General features: G+C 37.9%; 1 protein-coding gene across 4 annotated transcripts in view; it reads left to right on the forward strand.

Moving 5' to 3' along the window:
- sec16b (SEC16 homolog B, endoplasmic reticulum export factor) overlaps positions 1–21,543 on the forward strand; it is a 31,188-nt gene extending 9,645 nt beyond the window's left edge. For all 4 annotated transcript variants that reach the window (XM_049479534.1, XM_049479536.1, XM_049479537.1 and 1 more), the window contains 16 exons: positions 777–1,019; positions 2,200–2,297; positions 7,442–7,523; positions 8,386–8,503; positions 9,018–9,129; positions 10,250–10,355; positions 10,567–10,704; positions 11,482–11,580; positions 12,137–12,215; positions 14,010–14,405; positions 15,551–15,579; positions 15,673–15,768; positions 16,261–16,359; positions 16,658–16,775; positions 17,582–17,631; positions 18,663–21,543. In XM_049479534.1, the coding sequence (XP_049335491.1) occupies positions 777–1,019; positions 2,200–2,297; positions 7,442–7,523; positions 8,386–8,503; positions 9,018–9,129; positions 10,250–10,355; positions 10,567–10,704; positions 11,482–11,580; positions 12,137–12,215; positions 14,010–14,405; positions 15,551–15,579; positions 15,673–15,768; positions 16,261–16,359; positions 16,658–16,775; positions 17,582–17,631; positions 18,663–18,671 (1,872 nt within the window). In that variant the 3' untranslated portion in view covers positions 18,672–21,543. The remainder of the gene's footprint in view (positions 1–776; positions 1,020–2,199; positions 2,298–7,441; positions 7,524–8,385; positions 8,504–9,017; positions 9,130–10,249; positions 10,356–10,566; positions 10,705–11,481; positions 11,581–12,136; positions 12,216–14,009; positions 14,406–15,550; positions 15,580–15,672; positions 15,769–16,260; positions 16,360–16,657; positions 16,776–17,581; positions 17,632–18,662) is intronic.
- Positions 21,544–22,518: the final 975 nt, after the last annotated feature.

Genomic DNA, 22,518 nt, shown 5'->3' on the forward strand with positions numbered 1-22,518 from the left:
AATCGGTGAATGATCCAACACAGATGGTAATATACTGTCCAATATGGTGGATAAGTTAATAGTGTAAGCATCCTTGCTACACTATTTACACTATGGACAGAATTTTGGGACACATGTATATTCATTGTTTCTCTGAAATTAGGGGTGTTTTAAAGAGTTTTTCCGCTTTTGTTGTAACTGTCTCCACTGTCCAGGAACGATTTTTTAATATATTTAAGCAAAAATACACAAGAGGGAGTGCTATAACATGTAATATTGGCACTGCTTATTAAAAGATTTTGAGTTAAAGTGGAAGAGAAAATACTATCTGTTTGGTTATAAACACTCCGCGAGTTAAAATTGTTCCATTGCTGCTATGTTTGTAGCTGTGCTGTTTGGCTTGTAAGCGCTGCATCGTTGCTAGGTTACCTGTATGTGGCAAAGTAATACATGGAGAGCTTCGGTTACAGTGCATTATCAGCTGATATTGGCACTCATAGAACACCTCTCAGCCAATCACATTGCAGGGTTGGAACTAAACCCCCCTCCCAAACCATTAAGTTGTGGAGCAGTCGAGCTGTGCTCTCTATTGCTATGGTGCTTCATTCAATACTTTTGGAAAAGCCTTCCCTGGACAGTGAAAACAGTAGCTCAATACCTTAATACCTTTGATTTCAGAAAAAAAATATGAATAAGCTGGTGTCCCAATACTTTTGTCCATATAGTTTACACTGCATATCTGATTTCATATTGTCACAGTATATAATAATAATAATCTTGTGTGTCTTTGTGTGCAGAGAATCGTGGGTTCTGATATAGCGGAGCTGCTGGTGCGAGGCCGGCGGTCTATAGGAGCGTGTGAGGGGGACAGTGAGCAGACTGATGTCGGGAGTCTGATTGATCTGAGTGGATCTCCGACTCCAGAGACGGACAGCCTGAACACTGCAGACCTGCTGACCGGAAACCCTCTCACTGAGGAACAAGCCTCTGAACAAAACCTCCAAAACTACACCAGACTCCTGCTCGCCGGCAGGAAAAAGGTCAGCCCTCTGTCTGTGCTGTGTCTTAACTAAAAAAATGCACTGTGTTCTCAAAGTGACGCCATCACAGGTCTAGCACTTCTGTTGTCTGGCTCCACCCATCCCCATATGTTTCAGTGACATGAGTCATGCCCATTTTTCAATCAATTACATTCCAAACATTAACTGCACTTTCACTATAAAGGGGAACAAAACCCTCTGATTTTTGCTGACTCCTCCCTCATCTTAAATTTATAAAAGGCTAAAAAATGGGAGGAGTTGTTTGGGAGGGACACTGGATGATTTATGGGTTTAGAGGCGGGGCAGGAAGGAGAGCTCATTGGCTGAGCTGCAGCAGCAGCAGTGTGTTTCTGATAGCAGTGAGACGCAGATGGTTGGAAGTCAGCAGGGGGGAGGTATTATTGATTGACTGATGTGTATGCATAGCAAAGTACACAGACACATCATATACGCCTATAGCACAGTTGAACTTGAGAGGGCGCTGCAAAGGTGGAAGTTACCACAATAAAAGCATTTTTTAAAGGTAAGGACTGGTGTGTTTCATTACTTCAAAGAAACACATTCAGGTATTAATGGATAAAATATGGTTTAGGGGTTTAGTAAATCTTTAAAGCATTACACTTAATACCCAAAATGCTTCTGGTCCTTTAGGTTGCACTCTGAACTAAGTGAAGGCAGTCTGAGACACTTGTTCTGGGAGAAGTTATAACTTTATTTCTATAAAATGGATGGAAATGGAAAAGCCACATCCATGCTTATAAAGCCAGTGATTTTATTTAGTGACTTATTTAGTGTGAGAAAAACTGATTTACTATTTTTTGCAGTCGAATGATACATTAGTAATAGGACCATGAAACAGTTCTTGTCATTTTGCAGCTGTACATCACATAAGTGAGTTACAAAAATGTAAATGTAGTGTTATTGAACTTTCTGCTTTGCTTCAAGGGGTTAAACAAAAATGTAAAAAATTGTTTATACATTCTACATTTACATTTTTCCTCTGTCCAAGTATTTTTTTTTATATCTTTCTTTATTGTTTAAAGTTTAAAGGCAGTGCCAATGCAAACAGTTAATGAATGATTGGATTTTTATTGTACTTTATTGTATATACTGTAAATAATTTAATCAAACTGTTATTTATGGATTTCACTTGGATCTAAACTATCACTCACTTTTGTAGGAGGCTTTGGAGTCGGCCATGAAGAGTGGACTTTGGGGCCATGCCCTGTTTCTGGCCAGTAAGATGGACAGCAGGGCCTACACCACTGTACTGACCAGGTGTGTTATGCTGTAGATGCTGAGACTGAGTATGTTGACTGAGTATCTTGGCTCGAAGTGTATCTATGCTCAGCTGCTTTATACAATACCTATGTACCTAATATGGTTAGAGTCAATGGGTCATTTGTTTATGAAACTAACACAGTGTTCAAAAATGCTGTTTTTACAATGCCAATAGTCATTAGTAATAAACTTTACGGACAAAAGGGTTGATACACCTGCTTATTTGTTAAAATAGTTAAAATAACTTTCTGTACTCTCCATGCAGTCCACTAAGCAGAGCATTGGTGTGAATCAGTATTCAGGTTAATTTTATTTTTGTGGTGCAGATAGAGCCAGCAGTTCTTAGAGGTGTGTCTTTTCATATTATACACAATAATATCGCAAACTTTTTTTTTATGATAAAAAAATAATAGAATAATAGCAGTATTCTTGAAAGCTGTCTGCTTTGTATTTGTTTTACTGTTTACTTTATTTACTTTCAATTGTTTGTATAGAATTTATATCCATGCACTATATATTCTGCACTTTATCATTATGGTATGGAACATTTTTTATTGTATTACACTATTATATTTTATACAAAATCAGACGAATTTTGATATATTTTATTTGACTGAATATATGAAATATTATTATACTAGACAAAACATATTATTTTTTTTGTTGCAGTAGTACATTCGTAAAAGTTATTTTTAAAAATCAATATTTTGTCATATACTCGCAATATTATTTTAGTACCGTATCGCTCACAGCAGCAGTTCTATTTCCACAGCAAAGAATTAGTAGGAAACACATTTAGATATCTGCACTTTATTATTATGGTATGGTACATTTTTTGTTTTGTTACACTATTATATTTTATACAAAATCAGACGAATTTTCATATGTTTTTTGTTTTTACTGAATATATGAAATATTATTATACTAAACAAAACTTATTATTTTTTTTTTTCGCAGTAGTACATTCTTAAAATATATTTTTTTTAATCAATATTTTGTCATATGCTCGTAATATTATTTTAGTACCGTATCTCTCACAGCAGCAGTTCTATTTCCACACCAAAGAGTGAGTAGGAAACACATTCAGGCGTTTGAAGTTCCTGGATCTTGTAATGGGAGATTTCACTTTGGAGTGACACATTTTGCAGGCCATTAACGCCGTAGCAGTGGAGGAGATCAAGTGCTGACTGTGGGAAGCTGCCGGCTGAGCCATTCATAGGTCAGAGCTATATCAGTCTCTGTTCCAGCCTTCTCCAGTTCTGCACCGACATCTACATCTGCTGCTGAACTGAGCTTACTGGAAACGGATTGGTTTTGGCTCTTCTGCACAGTCAGGCGTATCCAAAAGCGCTTGATTGACAGTGTTAAATTCTCGCCACCTATTTAAGGAGACGTTTGTCAATCCAGAATTTCCCCACCTCAAAGACTGATCAAAAATATTCAGTGGCCATCGGTTGCCATTACTGTAACAAAATATTTGAAGGGGGGGGGGGGTTCTTAGAAAAGTACAGTGTGCATAATGGCTTACAGTGGTGCCTGAAATTTTATAAATCCAGTATAATTTGCTTCAGCTTATGCAAACATTTGATTGGCTACAAAGCCAAGCCAATCAATCAAAAGAGACAAAAGAGACTTATCTGACATATCTGTGTGTGGCAAAAGTATGTGAATCTTTGCTTTCAGTATATTGTTTGCACAGTATATTATTATTTTTTGCATTGATATGACAATTTAAATATGTGCAATGATCACATCGCAGGACATGCAATGTTTCTAATGTATCTAATTACATTTTTCTAAACTTTTTGCTCACCCTGTTCTCATTTTGCATGATACTGTCTATCAGATTAAGGATTACATCATAATACATAATTACTGTTACTTCAATGATTGACGCACAGACTGCATTTTTAATGTTTAGACATGTAAAGTCATTGATATTGACTGGCAAAATTATGCAAAAATGTCTGGATTTTTTAGTCGTTTATCATATATTACAGAACAAGAAAATATTTACACTTTTTTCCAGTATTGTTCAGCCCTATATCAGTATCATGTGTGACCCCCTTGTGCAGAATTAACTGCACATCGGTTCGGAAGAATGTAGCCCCTACCTCTGTTTCACCATCTCTGTTGGATTAAGAACAGGACTTTAATGGCCCCATTCCAAAGCATTAAATTTGATAGTAGATCTTGAGTGCTTAGGGTCATTGTCTTGCTGCAAGACCCATGTTTTCTGGATATTCGGTGTTTAACAGATTGGATATGATTTTAATGCTGGAATGCAGTGTGACCAGGATTTTTTAGAAGTTAAAATTTAAGAATTTTTAGAACTTAATTTTTCAGAATTTATTGAACCTAACTGTAGCCGTATATTTGCAAATGTGGTATTTTGTACATATTGTGGACTCCAGGTAATGACTCCATTATGGAACTGAGGCTGAGTCATTGGACAGGAACTTGTATTGTGTTCCATGACTTTTGCCATCTTCAGTGGTAGCTAATGGATGCTGCACTGACCTGTGGGATATGTGGGTAATGTCTCCTGTATTGATTGTGGATGTCGCAGGTCTGTTTGCATGGATAATTCTAGCCAGACACTGCCGGTCACAATCATTACCACCCACTGCACTCATTGTCCACTGTGGGTGGTAATGCCTTCTATTACTTATTCTCAGTAATTCACATTGCCTTGAGCAGGTTGGCCAGTGTTTATCCTCCCTCCAAAACATAAAAAAAATTGATCTTTGGCCAACAGCCCCCCTTGTAGTCCCAATGCAAACCACTAGGGGGCCACAGCCCACAGGCTGAAATCCACTGCTGCAGAGGATGTGTTTTTGATTTATCTAAACAGGGCTGTCTGTATATTTACATCATCCTGACTGTATATATACAGTATCTCCCAGAAGTGTGTACACCCGTCACATTTCTGCAGATATCTTATTATATCTTTTCATGGAGCAATGCTATAAAAAAATGAAACGTGGATATAAATTAGAGTAGTCAGTGTGCAGCTTGTATATCAGTATAGATTACTGTCCTCTGAAAATATCTCAACACACATACAATCATATCTAAATAGCTGGTGACACAAGTGAGTACAGTACAGTGTACAGAGTACAGTGAACATGAAATTCACCAAAGCTGCACAGGATGCTACTGGAATTTCTCTTTCACTCCTCCATGGTGACATCACAGAGCTGGTGGATGTTAGATAGATACCTTGCACTCCTCTACCTTTCATTTGAGGATGCCCCACAGATGCTCAACTGGGTTTAAGTCTGGATTTCATGCCTGTAATTCGTTTCTATGGTCCAAACCAGTTGATGAGTTTCTCCTTCTGTTTGGTGAGTGCTACAGACTAGTAGCTCTCCAGCCCAGAGGGTTGTTGAACCCAACTGCAGAACAGTTGATCTCAAAGCATGTAAACCCAAGAAGAAAGGAATATATAAATAAGTAAACACACTGCTCCTCCTGTAGAATCGAACCCGTGTCACCAGGGTCACGGTCCAATACACTATCACTGCCAAAGCTAGTGAATTGGGACACGACCTGGAAAAAAACGCCCTTATAAGTAGATAGGGAGCCCGAGAGCGGACGGAAACTAAAGTCACGCAGAGTGCGACAGAGAGACAGGGGAGGTATGTAAACAAAAGCTCGCTCAAGAAGTATTAATTTTTTTTTCATGATCGTTCACTATAATTCCAAAAACCTCATGGGCCAGATGTTTTAATGCTTACGAGCCGCCTATTGCTGACCCCTGTTCTACACTGACTACTCCAAATTATATCCAAGTTGTATTTTTTTATGGTGCTCTCCTATGAAAGTATATAATATTTTTTTTGCAGAAATGTGAGGGATTTACTCTCTTTTGGTAGATACTGTAACTACCTTCCACTAATAAATCTCATTTATCAGAGCTGGGTCCCAATCCAAAATGACCTAGCTGGAAGACTCAGCACTACAGGGAGACCATTCCCCTGATCAACACGGCCAGAATGAAACCCGATTCTTAAAGAAACCCAGTCCAGCAACCAAAGTGCTGAGCGCACTGTGTGTGTGTGTGTGTGTGTGTGTGTGTGAGCGTGTGAGCGTGTGAGTCAGGGTGATGTGTGAACTTGGGGAACCTGAGTCCGTCCAGAGGCCAAACTTTTATTTTTGGGTCTTGTGTGGAAGCGTGTCATAGTATGCATGTTTTACAATTTGTGTGTGTGTGAATGCACTGGTGTCTCCCTGTCTGTGGTTTTACTGCTTGTGGCAGTCACTCTTTAATGGCTGAAGAAAGTTTGTAAACACTCATAAGGGATGTGAAAATCTTGGCAGTGTTGGGCTTTGACTTATTTCAGAAATCAACATGATTAACCCTTGTGTGGTGTTCGGGTCTGTGGGACCCGTTTTCATTTTTCATCAAATGATACTAAAAAAATGTTTTTTCTAACTCAAACTCATTGGCATTGGCTCATTTTTTGTGAAAAACATATATCAAAACACATTTTCGATAAACACACACTGTACACCCCCCCCCCCCCCCCCCACACACACATTTATATTACATACAGTATGTTTGGCCAAGGGCTAATAAACATTTCTTCATTTGTAAATTTGATACTAAACAAATTTTCTACTCATATCTTGAGTTAAATTTATTTTCTTTTACATTTTATTAAAAAAACTAATAAAAAAAAGAGTAGCACTTTTTGAAAGAAATGTAACATAAGAAAGGTAAAAGGCAAATATTAACCATGTAAGCTGTTTATATTGTTTGCAATTTAGGTGAAGCAAGCATGTGTAAAGCATTTTAATGTAAAGTTGCTTAATTTTGCTGAATTAAACACAAGTAACAAAGTAAACGAGTAACAAAAATATGAACACCACACAAGGGTTAAGATATTGCCCACAGGTTCAACTATATACAATAAGCACACCAAATTTTTGATTAAATGACCCTAGGCTACGTTCACATTACAAGCCACATTGCTCAAATCTGATTTTTTTGCTCAGACCGACTATCTTGAAGATTTACATTCACAAATGTAAGTGATCTGTATCTGTGTGTAATATGAATGAATCTGTCCCTGAAACGCCTCAAATGCGCACACTGATATGTGTATAATTGGAGTGTGTGTGTGTGTGTATGGCAGGTTTACAGGCAGCCTGGCTCCTAGTGATCCACTGCAAACCCTGTTCCAGTTGCTTTCTGGACGGATTCCAGCTGCTTCCACAGTAAGTTTCAGGTACACTGAGTGCACTCAGAATGAAATCATACACTCAGCTAGTGTTACATACATCAAATAATACACCATAATCTCACCAACTTTATTAACTTCTCTTCTCTTCTCCTCTCCACCTCATCTCTCTCTGTCATGCCACTTTGGTCTTCTCATCTCACCTCTTCTCTTCTCTTTTATTTTCCCTTCTTTTCTTTGCTTCTGTTTTCTTCTCTTCACATCTCTTCTCTTCTCTTCTCTTCTCTTCTCTTCTCTTCACATCTCTTCTCTTCTCTTCTCTTCTCATTCTCCCTTTTTGGCCCGGGTCTTTTCTTTTCTTTAACTTTGTCTCTCTGCTCATCTTTTCCCTCACCTCTTCACTTTTATTTTTGTCACTTCACTTCTCTTTTCTTCTCTTTTCTTTACATCTGTCCACTTCTCTTTTATTCTCTTCTCTTTTTACCTTGATCTTCTCTTCTCTTCTCTTCTCTTCTTCTCTAATGTCTCTTTACCTGTGTGTTCTCTTCCCATCACCTTTTTCCTGTCTTCTCTTCTCTTTTACTCGTTTCTCTTCACTGCTTTTCTCTACACCTCTCTTCTGTTGTCTCATCTCCTCCTCCCCACCTCTGTTCTTTTTTTTTTGTTACACCTCTTCATTTTTTTCATTCCACTCTTTTTTCTCTTCTCTTCTCTTCTTATTTTTCTTCACCTTGGTCTCACTTTGGATCTTTTCTCTTCTCCACACTTCACTTCCCTTTCCTTAATTTCTCTTCTCTTCTTTTTTCTTCACCTCTCTGCTGTCTCGTCTTTTCCTCCCCACCTCTTTTCTCTTCTTATCTCTTTTCTACTATTCCTATCTCTTTTCTTTAACTCTGCAGTGTTACAGCAGGGAGAAGTGGGGAGACTGGAGGCCGCATCTTGCTGTGATGCTCTCTAATGAGACTGGAGACTCTGCTATGCACTGCAAGTCCATCATCACCATGGGTGATACGTTAGGTATAAAACCAAGAGAGCTCTTTATGTGCTTCTGCTCACTTTTACATTTAAAATCTACTCTTATTTACACAATATAAAGCACCCCATTAAGTTTGAGATACAGATTAGACACTGGGTCTTTAAACAAGAGGCTACTAACATGTATAAAGACATTTTGTCGAGTTGACTAGAGACTTCTTTTTTAATTAAACAGTTTTTCCCAATAAACATATACATTCCAGTCTACTTTTTAATAACAATTTACTTGTCAATAAGTGTATTTAACATATCCTTATTTTGGGATTCATTTAAGCAGTGTAGCATCTGTTCTTTAAGATAACAGTATGTCACAGTGTTGGAAACATCTCAAGCAGATCTATTAGAGAATATTTAACAGTTTGAAATGGTTAGAGGCGAGGGTGTGATAAACCAAAGAAGCAAGCTAGACCCCAAACGTGTTGTAACTGGCAACTTAAATTTCGTACTTAGAGCTTACTGCTTTAGCTTTACTTGTGTTCGTGGTTTTCCCTGCCAGCGTCACGAGGCCTTCTACATGCTGCTCATATCTGCTACCTCACAGCTCATTCACCCTTTGGCTGGTACTCAAACAAGGCCCAGCGCCTGGTTCTTCTGGGCAGCAGTCATAGGTAAGGCCATAAAACTAACACATATTTTTAATATATATATATATATATAGGTGATGCATTGTGAAAGATAAAGGCTGCATTCCTGTTGTGTACCAGGCTAGACTAATTACTACTTTTAATTACTAAACGAAAACAAATTTTACCAGTGCAGGTTTTGCTGGTTAGAACCAAAACAATAGAATATTGAATTTTTTTTCCAGGTGTTTACTAAATTTGCCACTTTTTTGTAGTTTAATACATTTTATAGTCTAACTGTATTTTTGTCTTGCTTAAAGTTTGTGTCTTCCAACTGAAAAAAAAACAGACAGTGTGTAAAGTGGTAGTAAACTTATACTAAGGGTCCTATTGTACACCCTGTGCAAGACGTGTTGCGATGCTCTTAGTTATCTTAAACCCCGTTAACACTCTATATTCACACCTTGTGCCCACGCTATTAAAATAGCATTGGAGTTTTGGAATAAATCTGCACTGATGGGTTTGGTGGTCTGGAAGTGAAAGGTGTGTTCAGTTAAATTTCTTGCGTGTTGCTATCTTGGCGGTGGAAAACACAAGTGCTCCACTGGCTGATTAAAACCAGGACAACAGCCGATCATCAGAGTGCATTCCTATAGGTGCACTCAGTGCTGCATAAACCCCCCGCTTGCTAAATATACACACACAAACTGACGCACTGCAGAGCACAAACACAACTTTTAACAAAGCACACGACTTTTATCATAGCACACCAACACGCCCTAAATCCAGCTGCTTAATCAGCAATTGAACAGTGGGATATAGATAATAAATAGATGTCTAAATAGGGCCCTAAAATTGATACGTGATGATGAGCACCGTATTTCATTTAATGATTAGAAGTAGAGCGTAAAAATGAACTTAAACTTGCAGTTTGTTGTCTGTTTTCCGACTCTTTCCCGACTTAAGTACCCATTGGGGAGGAGGAGTGTGGGGCTAATGCTAATGCTAAAAAAATGTATTAGAGGTAACTAACAAAAGCAATATAACTTCAAACATAAAAAAATGAGTCATTGTTAATTTGAAATTATTCACTCTTTTCTTTTATTCTTCAATATTAACGTATTCTGCAATATTTTGTTCTTTTATTTTACATGGTTAATTTCAGTGCTTCCTTTGCTGAATTCTGCCGGAATTCGGTGATACGCTGCACTGAAGTGTTTGAGTACAGCCAGAGGCTCAGCGATTCGACTTTCATCATCCCCTCATTTCAAGTATGTTGCTCTATATTTGTAATTTCCCTGTCTGGCAATCTTAGCTATAGGTCTACACTTTATTATAGATATAACATTAGATATGTGTGTAGTTTTAATTCCTGTTTAATTCCAAACTAGTGTGAGTCTGCTGTTCACTGTAGCTTGTTAAATTGTAATTGACCTGATTCTTCACTGTGTTGCTGTAGCTGTGCTTAATTTCACTGTGCAGGTGTATAAGTTCCTGTACGCCTGTCGTCTACTGGACTGTGGTTTGACCTCACAGGCTTTTCATTATTGTGAGGTCGTGGCAAAAGCTCTGCTCAGGATAAAAGAGCCACACACGGTACTGATGGGAGAGGTTATCAAGGTAACATATATACACACATACAGGGGTTGGACAATGAAACTAAAGCACCTGTCATTTTAGTGTGGAAGGTTTCATGGCTAAATTGGAGCAGCCTGGTGGCCAATCTTCATTAATTGCACATTGCACCAGTAAGAGCAGAATGAGAGAGTGTGAAGGTTCAATTAGCAGAGTAAGAGAACAGTTTTGCTCAAAATATTGCAATGCACACAACATTATAGGTGACATACCAGAGTTCAAAAGAGGACAAATTGTTGGTGCACGTCTTGCTGGAGCATCTGTGACCAAGACAGCACGTCTTTGTGATGCATCAAGAGCCACGGTATCCAGGGTAATGTCAGCATACCACCAAAAAGGACCAACCACATCCAACAGGATTAACTGTGGACGCTGTAAGAGGAAGCTGTCTGAAAGGGATGTTCGGGTGCTAACCTGGATTGTATCCAAAAAAACATAAAATCACGGCTGAACAAATCACGACAGAATTCAATGTGCACCTCAGCTCTCAACTTGTGGTTTTAACCCAGGCGTTTCAGTTTCATTGTCCAACCATTGTATATATACACACACACACACACAGTTCCAGACACATTTGTTTTTCACCTGTATGCATATGTCTGCTTTTTTATTTGAATTATTCAGAGTCAGTATTTCCATATTACAATAGAAAGGCTAAACTCAGCAGTCCCCTCTTCCACTCCCCATCTTGCTGATCACTGTGTACTGTATTTGTGTGTGTGTGTGTGTGTGGGTGTGTATATGTGCGGGTGTTTATTGTAGTTAGTGGACAGACTAAAGCACTCAGAAGCTCAGCTCAGTGAGACCGGAGCTGACCTAGACTGGCTGGAGCTGCTGCAACGTCGTCTACACGACATGCAGGTAAACAAACTCCCCCCATCTAATCTGATGTTATTCCTCCACTGAATTCAGTCATTTTTCCTGAATATTAAAATACGTCAACCCAGAAATGTCCAAAACACTGCACTGTCCACTGTGGGTGGCAATGCCTTCTCATACATAGGTTTGAGTAGTGATACACAGTCTAGACTGAACTATATTTCTTAAAGTTTTTTTTTTTCTTTACTTAGTTGAGTATATACTGTAATATGCCAGCATATGGATTAGAACATTGAAATTCAAGTAATTAACTCTTAACTCTTAAAGTTCAGCACAAATGGTAATTGAAAGCCATTTAGGTGACTTTACTTAATAAAGTTGACTGAGAAAATCCAGCCAAGATGTCTAAAGCTAAGAGATTCATCTAAGCAAGGGATTCCATGTTTTTTTCAGAGTTTGGATGCTTTTAGTATGAATCTATTTAACTTTAAAATAATCTAAAACCACTGAATTTAATGTGTATCCAAACTTTTAACTGGAACTGCAGTATGGTTATAATTGGCTGTAATGTGATTTAATGGTGCTTGTGTATCTATAGATGGGCTGCAGTACTGGTGTGTATCCGTCAGCAGCTGAAGACAGCATTGGGGCTCATGAGGAAAGCAGAGAATATGCAGGTAATCTCAGGCAATTACCTCAATATAGTATACACATCATCCATTAGATGGCAGTATGTCATAAAAACACTGTTATTCACAAGTATCCAGACACACTTTGTAATGGATGAATTTGGCTTGCAAAAATGTACAGCCATTTTTTGACACAATTCAACTGCCTTCTTACAGCTTGTAGAATATCTTTGTCTCTATAATAAATATGCATTAACTTTAGAGTGGGAGGATCAGGAGCAGCCGCACATAAGTTTAGGACCATTATGCCCAATGTTAAGCGTAGGCTACAGCGGTATATCGCCCCCCAGAATAGGACGTTGGTTGGATGCCAGATGCATGTAAACAACACGCCCACCAGGAGTTCTCAGAAAAATGTCCTGCTTGAATTACATGCGGGCTTGCTCAGACATTACCTGGACTTTTGTTTCCTTTAAGTCATGTGAGAATCATGAATATGAGATGAGTGCAGATGAGTGCAACCACAAACTTGCAGAATTTTTGACCGGGAAACATGCTTGTTTACAATAGTTGTAAATACTGTACATTATATTGGTGATTTAAGACTTGAATGAAGCTTCTTGGCCTTCAAAACTGATTCACTAGCAGAGAGTCACTGTCGTTCCCAGTCTCTTCCACTGTGTTATAATATCACTGACAGTTGGCTGTGGAATATTTAGTAGTGAGTATTGAAATTTCACGACTGGACTTGTTGTACAGGTGCTGCATCCTATCACAGGACCACAGTGCTGGAGTTCACTGAGCTCCTGAGAGCCTGAGACTCATTCTTTCACTAATGTTTGAAGAAGCAGTCTGCATGCCTAAGTAATGGCAGTTATTGGAACCTGAGTTTAGTGATTTGGATGGGTGAGCAAATTATATTGCCAAGTTTTGGCAATATCATGTATACTTGCCCTCTGTACACTAAAAACCATAATAAGTTAAGTCTACTCAAATCATTTGAGGTAATTCGTCGCCTCAAATGAATTAAGTTTTTAAAACTATAGGTCTCAAAACATAGGTGTGGACCTATGGCTAAGATTGCCAGACAGGGAAATTACAAATTACAAATTAAGTTTTTTTATATTCTTAATATTGTATGGAGTTGAAAAAGCGTTAATCTAAAAACAGTTCAACAGACAAAATAAAAATACTTGACACTTAAAATGTGTCGTAAAAAATGTGTCTTAAAATGTGTTGTAACTAAAACCTAACTTTTTAAGTTAAAGTAACTACTGCACAACAGGTCTATCTTACTTAAGTTTATTGCATTAATTACAGTAATTTGTTTTCACTCAAAATATGCATATTGTAGTTGCTTTTATAGCCAAAAAGTATAAAAAATTAAAGGGGCATCACTAAAAAAAATTACATATATTCTTAACAGGATGCAGTAGACAAAACAAGCTTACATTAGTAGTCTTTGCTCAAAATCATTAATTCACATTAACATAGAGCTATTAAGTGAATAGTATTGAGAGCACAGCCAGCACAGAGTTACTGCAGCTCAGAAAATGATGCTTGTTCTTACAGCCTACAACACAGAGTCCAGGCTGTTAATCATAATATATAATCTACCTTAGTTTACCTAAGGTAGCCTATGGAGTTTGACTACACACTGATGGTAAGTGTCAGAAAATGGGGTACAAAACCAGTATGCAAAGAGATTGTGCTAAAAGCCAATGGAAATGAAGCTGCCAATGGCAACAGACTACACTCAGTTATTAGGTTGGTTATTAAGTTGATTGTACAAGTGTACGTGTATACATATTTTTCTTTAGGTGTAGTCTTCTTTTTCCGCAGATCTTAACCCAGACGATCTGTCCACTACTGAAGAGATGATCCAGGCCAGTCATCACAATGCAGTAGAGGATCAGTTTAAGCATTCTCAGCCTGCAGCTCAACCACAGCATTCCTTCTATCCTTCAGAACAGCAGTCTTACGCCTTCAGTGCTTCAGTAGAGCAGTCTTACCCACCAGCAGCCCAAACAAATGCTCCTGAAGAGCAGCTTCCCCAGACTTATGCTCCAGTTCCCATGTACACCATGCAGCATTCTTTGGCCGCATCTCCAGGCCAGACTCTGGGTATGCCTGGGCTTCTCACCGTGCCTGCTGACCAGGATCATGCTAATAATCATTCTGACCCTTCATACCACCAAAACGCTGCTGATCTGAATCAGGGGAGCCGCAGTAATACAGGTTAGAACAATGGTGGAGCTGATCAATGCTCAACACAAACATCAACAAACTGAAACATGTATTTGTATGTTGTATTAAATCTAAAATATAATACGTTATTGACCGTCCTTTGTAGAGTTTGTAGAGTTTGTAGAGTTTGGGCATCTCAGACAAATTGTTGGCTAATTCTTTAATTTACTTAATCTCTAAACCCAAACTTTAACACTAAACTTCAATCCAACACCAAACCTCAAAATCATTTGTATTTGAGCTAAAGTAATTATTCAAATATTAATGATTATACTACCTTGTTTAAGCTGGTTATTTTACTCATTGTCTGCCAGATTGAATGATGGAGAAGGATGGTGTTTGCTGCAGAAACTTGGTGTTCATTCACAAAAGTTGATGTTTGTTAGAGAACACTAATAGTTGTTTAGCATGAATAGTGTTGGTGTTTGTTAAAGAATGTTAGTGTTTAATGGAGACTGTTGGTGTTGGTTGGATTGTTGGTTTTGGTTGGAGATGGATAGTGGTGTTTGTTAGAGAGCATTGGTGTTTGTTGGAAAATATTAGTGTTTAATGGAGACTGTTGGTGTTGGTTGGACTCGTTGGTTTTGGTTGGAGATGGATAGTGGTGTTTGTTAGAGAACATTGGTGCTTGTTGGAGAATGTTAGTGTTTAATGGATACTGTTGGTGTTGGTTGGATTGTTGGTTTTGGTTTGAGATGGATAGTGGTGTTTGTTAGAGAACATTGGTGTTTGTTGGAAAATATTAGTGTTTAATGGAGACTGTTGGTGTTGGTTGGACTCGTTGGTTTTGGTTGGAGATGGATAGTGGTGTTTCTTAGAAAACATTGGTGTTTGTTGGAGAATATGGAGACTGTTGGTGTTGGTTGGATTGTTGGCTTTGGTGTGAGATGGATAGTGGTGTTTGTTAGAGAACATTGGTGCTTGTTGGAGAATATTAGTGTTTAATGGAGACTGTTGGTGTTGGTTGTGGATGAATTGTGTTGGTACTTGTTTGAGAGCATTGGTGTTGGTTATAGATAGATTGTTTTGGTGCTTGTTGGAGAACATTGGTGTTGCTGGGGATGGAATGCGTTGGTGCCTGTTGGTGTTTTGAAATTGTAAATGTAATATATTTTTTATGTTGTTTGTTGTTTTAGGTCTTGAATTCTCCCCTGATACAAATATGGTAATCAAAACCAAACAAGTTTCTTTTTATTAAGAGGATATTTGTTTTTTTATTTAGATTAATAACATTTGACAATGTGTTTCTGTTGTCAAGATGACCACTCCTGAAAATGGAACTGATCTTGGGGGTCAGGAAATGGATTCACCACCTGAGGAAACCAAGGAAACAACCAGCCAGAAACCAGAAAAGGTCAGTGTGTCCTCAACAAGTACTGTATACAATCAGTATTTGGAAAGTGATATTTTTTTGCTACTTATAATGACACTTAAATATATTTATCACCACTATACAAGCATGCTTAAGAAGCTGTAACTGAGCAAGCTCTAGTTGTATCAACTATATCAGAGGTGACTGCAATTAAATTGCATTCAGATGGTAAAAAATAGTTTTTTTTTATAGTTGCAATTATGTTTGATTTTTCAAGCATATTGAAATTGGTGAAAATAGAGGGGGGGGGTGTAAAAATGGCTGCATTTTGTAATCGGTTCGTAAAATATACTGTATTTTTTAACTCCTTGAATTAGCAACAATGGTCATTACATGTTGATTGCTTAATTTCTTTGCTTCATACTGTAATGATCTAGTAGCAAATGGTAGACTAGTACATTATTAATATTAATATAAATGAATTAATATAAGTTTTAGAAGAAATGTTAAATGTATTGCGTTTTGCTTAAACAGGAGGCCAAGTCAGGATGGTTCAGTGGATGGTTCAGGTCTAAACCCAAAGAAACTCCTCAGGAACAGAGCACACCAGAACAGCCAAAGGAAACTAACCTGGTGAGATTTAGTTTGGTTTTTATTGACCAATTAAATCTATAATGATCTACAGGTGCTTTCTGACTGGTGCTTTACTGTAGTATTGAGATAAGTGAGATCTAACAATAATGTTATAGCATCGTTTATGATCTTTTTTCCAGAGGGATGTGTATTTGCTTGAAATTACTGTTTGTATAAATGCTACAGTTATGTGTTATATAGTGTATATGTACAGTAGGTTTGTGTTACAGTAGTTTGGGCACTTTGCTGACAAAACTGTTCAATATTTTTGCACTATAACTGTTATGTCCTTCTGTAGGAACCTACACCCATCCCTACTTTTCCACCTCCCATGCCACCTGTGCCAATGGCCTCTCCCAACATGTTGGCATCACAACCTCCAGCAGCTGGCATAAATCCTTTCTCTAGGAGAGCTGGTAAGTTCCCATTTACTGTGACTAAGCAACAGGTGATCACTGCTATTATGTAACTGTCATTTTAAGCTGTTCAATATTGCCAAGGCATACCCACATCTCCAAATGTTTTTATAAGATTGAATATTTGGTACAGATGTGTTTAGGATCTTTTAGCACCAATTTTTAAATACCATTTATGTGCTTTTGTTTGGTATCTGCAACAAAATGTATAGTGTAGATATTTATAGTTTTTTGCAACTTGTGTCCCCCTTAGCCCACCACAAAACAGTCTGTGGCATGCATATTAATGTAATTGACCATTTGAAATCTACAGAAAATCTACAAAAAATACAACACAAATACAAATACAGCACAACACTCAGTTTACTTGAACTGCCTCAGGATCTTTTACTGTAAAATATTCTGCTTTCATCCTTTTATTAATGTCAAATTTATTCAATATTATAAATGCATTTCACTCAGGCTCCCTCTAATATTAATGCAACTAGCATGCTAATTCAACAGTTGGCTTTGTTGGTCATGTGACTGTACTTTGCTGGACCAACAAATCAACAAACTCATAAACTCATACTTGTTTTATTTTAATATACTTATTTAAAGGACTTTTACGTTACAAAACTGATAACAAAATAACACAAATTTTGGCCAAAGGTCCACTAGCAGTACCACTGCTGCCCACTGGGGGTGTTGCTCCCAGGTTGTAAAGCACTGTTTTAATACATTTACTACTTTGTCATAAACCTGGCTGTTTTGTGGCCAAGCACAGTATCTTTTCAGTATAAATGAAGTCACATTTTTCTTTTTAGGTCAGCAGACAGGTGCCAGTTTGCGTCAAAATTATGGATCAATGCCACAGGTAGGTTTCTTATCTCAGCATTAAATATTTATGAATGAATGAAGTTGCTGAAGATCCACTTATATAGCACAATTCAAGACACTTAAGGATACTTTACAGTCAACACTCCACACAATAAAGAACACTAGAAAGAAGCGGCAGCCTATGGCACACAGTCTGCTCTTAACCAGAAACGGCTGTCCAGCTGAAAGACTGTTTTAAACACTAGGGCACTGATCTAGCCATCCAGACACACACACATACACACACACACACACAAATTTAGAATATTGCATTTTACACACAATAAGGCACACCATATTATAAGGCACACTGTCAATGAACGCCTATTTTCTGGTCTATTTTCATACATAAACACATAAAAAATCGGATTATAATGCGATTAAAACTGTAATTGTTCGAAAATAAAAAACATTTTAACAAAGTTAAATGAGCTCTGAATGTTAAACTACACAAATTTCTCTCTTAAAATCTGTTTATTTTGGGTGAGTAAATTGCTTTTGTTTACTTTCAGTAAGCTTAGATTTCCAATATTTTAAACAGCGCTACCTGCAGTTAGCAGAAGCACTAGCCGTGGTTAGCAGTGCTTAGTCCTAGTAAATACTGGCAGACAGCGCTACACTGAGAAATCCTGAGTGTTCGGGTAAGCCAGGGTGCTATCAGCTAGTGATTCGTCCCATGTAGCTTGTTTTAACATGGTAAACATGCAGACTACAGTTCGATATACTCACCTCTGACTGGCAAAAGAGCTAGCGCTGAGGTTAGAGGCTAATGCTAATAAGGCGCACTGATGATTTGGGGGAAATTAAAGGATTTTAAGTGCGCCTTATAGTGCGAAAAATACTAGGTCTAAGGGAGAAAAGCATTGTCCCCAAAGGAAACCCACATGGTACAACATAAAAAATTGCACCCAGATAAGGACTTAAACCCAATATCACAGGTTTCAAGCCAAAAAGCTGCATAAATTTATGGTTTGAGCTTATCATCAGCCAATGTCAGTAATTCATATGTATGTTTTATTCTGTTTCCAGGGTCCATAATGTAGATCCACAAATAAGACTCCCCTCTGGATGTGGTGAAAAACATCTGGACTGAAATATCTCAGGACTTAACGCCTTAACGTCTGTGGACCCTAGACTCTTCATTAATTGAAGTACATACGCAGTACTGTAAGCCTTAGTGTGTAGGTCCGAGTGTAGGACTGAACGTTTATGGCTTGGGGGGTGTCCTCCTCTCTCACTGAAGAAGCAGAACAGCTGAGATGTGGCAGCTGGAGCTGACTGTGGAGATTTGCGCTGGTACACAAGAAGTACGATAGGGTCTGGGCATGGGGGGGGGGGAGAGGGACCTGATATGTCACAACAGCCTCAGATTTGTCCCATCAGCTACATTCCTGATTATCATGGACCCCAAAAGAGGTGGGGTGGGGCAGAACGGGAGCTGTGCCAGGCTTCCATCTTTAATTACGTTTTTCCAAAAATATTTGAAATTTTTGAGCAGAAAACTGATATCCAAAAATAGGAGTATTCATGTTTATCGCTTAAAATAAGATATCGATAAACATTTGATTTCTGACATCAAGAGAGGTTCAAAACAAGTCAACCAGTTAAATGTGTAATCTTTAATATAATATCACATAAATTACAACATATCACAGCTCTGCTGGTTTAATTTTCACCCATCATGCAACAGTAATCAGAAACAGGCTCCTCCAGCAACCATACTGCTTCAAATATTTTCCAAGTTGAATCCTGATAGGCACACACTGTTCTTGGCTGCGAGGGCTGGAACATGTACAAGTGTGTAAGTTCATTACGGACACTGCAACGCAAGCAGTAATATTTACGTGCTCAGGTTAAGGACAGGCTCCTCCAACAGCCGTCTACATCCATACACAGACTGTGTTTTCCTTTTGCAGATAGAACAGCATTTATAGCCATTTTTTTTTTTGTAGCATTTTTAACTGTTGCCAGCAATTATTGGATATTTTCAAAGCAAATATTAAGAATTCCTCTTTAAATGCTGTTAAAATTGCTAAAAGTTAAAAATCAAAGGGATAAAAGCAAATAAAAGAAAAGGTTTTTAATAACCTTCATGCTACAAAGGGTTACAATAATGCCACAATAATGGGTGTACTGTAAAAATAGCTGTACCTACTTATTAATAAACATTGTGTTTGTAGTGTGTGTCAGTTCTAAAGGCACAGTAATAAAAATACCCTGTTTAATTTAAGACTCAGGAAAGTGAAATATGAGAAAATGCATGGTATGGGCTCTGCAATAAGGGGTTGGGTTGTCAGTGTGGTCAATGGATTCTGCTGAGTAAGGAAGTTGCCACACTCTCTCCAGTCAGTCTGTCCGTCCAGAATAAACCTCGCAGACAGAGACACGGACACGGAGACAGCTGTTATCAATTGGCACGGCCTAAAATAATTTTAAGACGCTCAGCATGTCAACATTTCACACTGCTGCTCAGCTAATGTTGTAGAGCTTTGCGATCATGCTGATATGCTCATCCTGCTTTAATGCATTCCTTGTTAATTAGAAAAATATTCTATTTAATTTTCAAAAAAATCGTATACTGTAAATATTTGTATGAATTTGTATAAAACTGATGAATTTGTACTGTTGAGTTTCGATTTTTTTTTATGTTTTGTAATTTTTTAATTATTTATGTAATTGATTATGTAATCTTTCACTATTGTATACCTGCTTCACGTGCACTTGGACACTTAAAGGAGAACCCAAATGGACTTTGGGTGTATTAAAATGTATTAAAAATGAATATATACTTACCTTTGTTGAATAGCCCACCTCCGCTCTACCGCAGCTTTCTGAGATCCAGTATTATCTGCACTTTGCCCAAACAGGCTTTTAGAACGACTAATACGGGGCATGCCTTGGGCCTGCAGATAAATCACACCATTTTTTTCCACCATTATCCAGGATCAAAGTAGCTCCACACTTCATTGGTAGAATCCGGAGAGCCCTGACATTCCAAACATGGCATTTAGAACTTTAAAACTGCACAAAAAAACAATTTATTAAAAGCCACTGTTTACATCCCATAGCATAGATAAATCAAGGCATGCCCCGTATCATCCATTCTAAAAGCCTGTTTGGGCAAAATACTGGCTCTCAGAAAGCTGCGGGAGAGTAGAGGTGGGCTTTTCAATTTAGATAAGTCCTTTTTATCACGTTTAAAAACACTCAAAGTCCTTTTTACATCGGAGATCTCCTTCCTAGACAGGGATAAGGTCTAGTCCTAGACTAAATTTTCATTTCAATGGGAAATCTCCACTCGAAATACTATGTAACCTAAGACTAGAATGAATCCATATCTGGTAAACTGCCCTTTAGGAATTAAGCCTAGTCCTGTATTATATTATCCTTTCAATGGGAAATTTCCACAAAAAATGTACATACATTTCTACATAATTTGTCAGTATTGTGTTGATTGTCAGTATTGATTGAGATCGGTCTCCTGGAAAGAGATTAAGCCTAATCTTAAACCCTATATGGACGGGATTATTTTCTCAGGCGGACTGTCTGTGAAAAATAATTCAATAATTAGTTCTACTCAGTGATAAAACCGCATCCTGCGTCCGGACTGCAGTTTAAAAAACAGGAGCACCAGTGAGTTTTTAGGCTTTCTCTGTCACATGACATCGCGTTCAGTAGCTCCTCCATTTCCACTCTCTGTTGTGTTTACGTGGATCTCTGTGGAAACAAGCAGGAATTTTAAACATTTCCTTTTAGTGGGAAATCTCCATTTAAAAAGCTGTGTACACCAGTACTAGGCTTAATCCTTGTCTGGGGAACTGCCCAAAAATGTACATTGTCACAGAATTATTGGAATCCAGTAACAGCATTATTGGCAACCGAAGCTAATAAAAGGAAATGATTGACTGCATGCTATGTGCTTTATTGTGTGTAATAATTACCGGCACGCTGTTCAGACATCCACTATCAGAGGGGCTGTAAGCTTGTGGACAATCGGTATGTGTCTGTGTATTTTCCAATTAGGACAGCTGAGTTTGACAGCTAGATTGATGGCATATCGTTTTACCATGAGCTAGCACAGCTTGATTCAGCATGTGCCAGTTGGTAGCAAGAATGTGGCACACTGGACCATTCATTCCAGATCAGTGGGAGAAGTGCCAGTGCTAGCCATCAATAAACACTCTCCACCCAAAATATCAACATTTCAGCTTTTATTTCCAGGTATTTACAGTATATCTGAATTTGATACACAGTTCATAGATATCACAGATAGCAGCACATTTTGTCTGTGAGCAAAGTATTGGAACAGTTCAACTTTAAATAGATTAAAGCGAATAAGACTTATTTAATCTTTATTTGCAAATCCTTTACCTGTAAAAACTGTATCACATCTGTGACCCACTGACATCACTAACCTTCTGCATTCTTCTTTTATGATGCTTTTCCAGGCAGTGGATTTTGGGTCATTATCTTGCTGCATGATGAAGAATCTGACAATCAGTTTAATTTCATCTTTCTTTAACTTGATAGACTTCTGAGTTCGCTAAACATCAATTAAGATTAATGAGCTCATGCAAGCTTATGCCATGACACTACCTCCACTGGGTTTCACAGATGAGCTGGTATGTTTGAGATCATGTAGGATTTCCTTCACCCTAGTAAATGTTAATCCTTGTCTCAATAGTTCCGAAATCAATCCATAGGCTTGTCTCGGTATTCCAGAGTGGCTTTACAATTGATACAGCGCTGAAAATAAATAAAAGACCCTCAAAAATGATGAGTTTCTTTGAATTTACCGAATTGAAAACCTCTGGAATATAATCAAGAGAAAGATGGATGATCACAAGCCATCAAACCAAGCTGAACTGCTTGGATTTTTGCACCA

The sequence above is a fragment of the Astyanax mexicanus genome, chromosome 5 (genome assembly GCF_023375975.1).
Source record: "Astyanax mexicanus isolate ESR-SI-001 chromosome 5, AstMex3_surface, whole genome shotgun sequence".
In the NCBI taxonomy this organism is placed as follows: Eukaryota; Metazoa; Chordata; class Actinopteri; order Characiformes; family Acestrorhamphidae; genus Astyanax; species Astyanax mexicanus.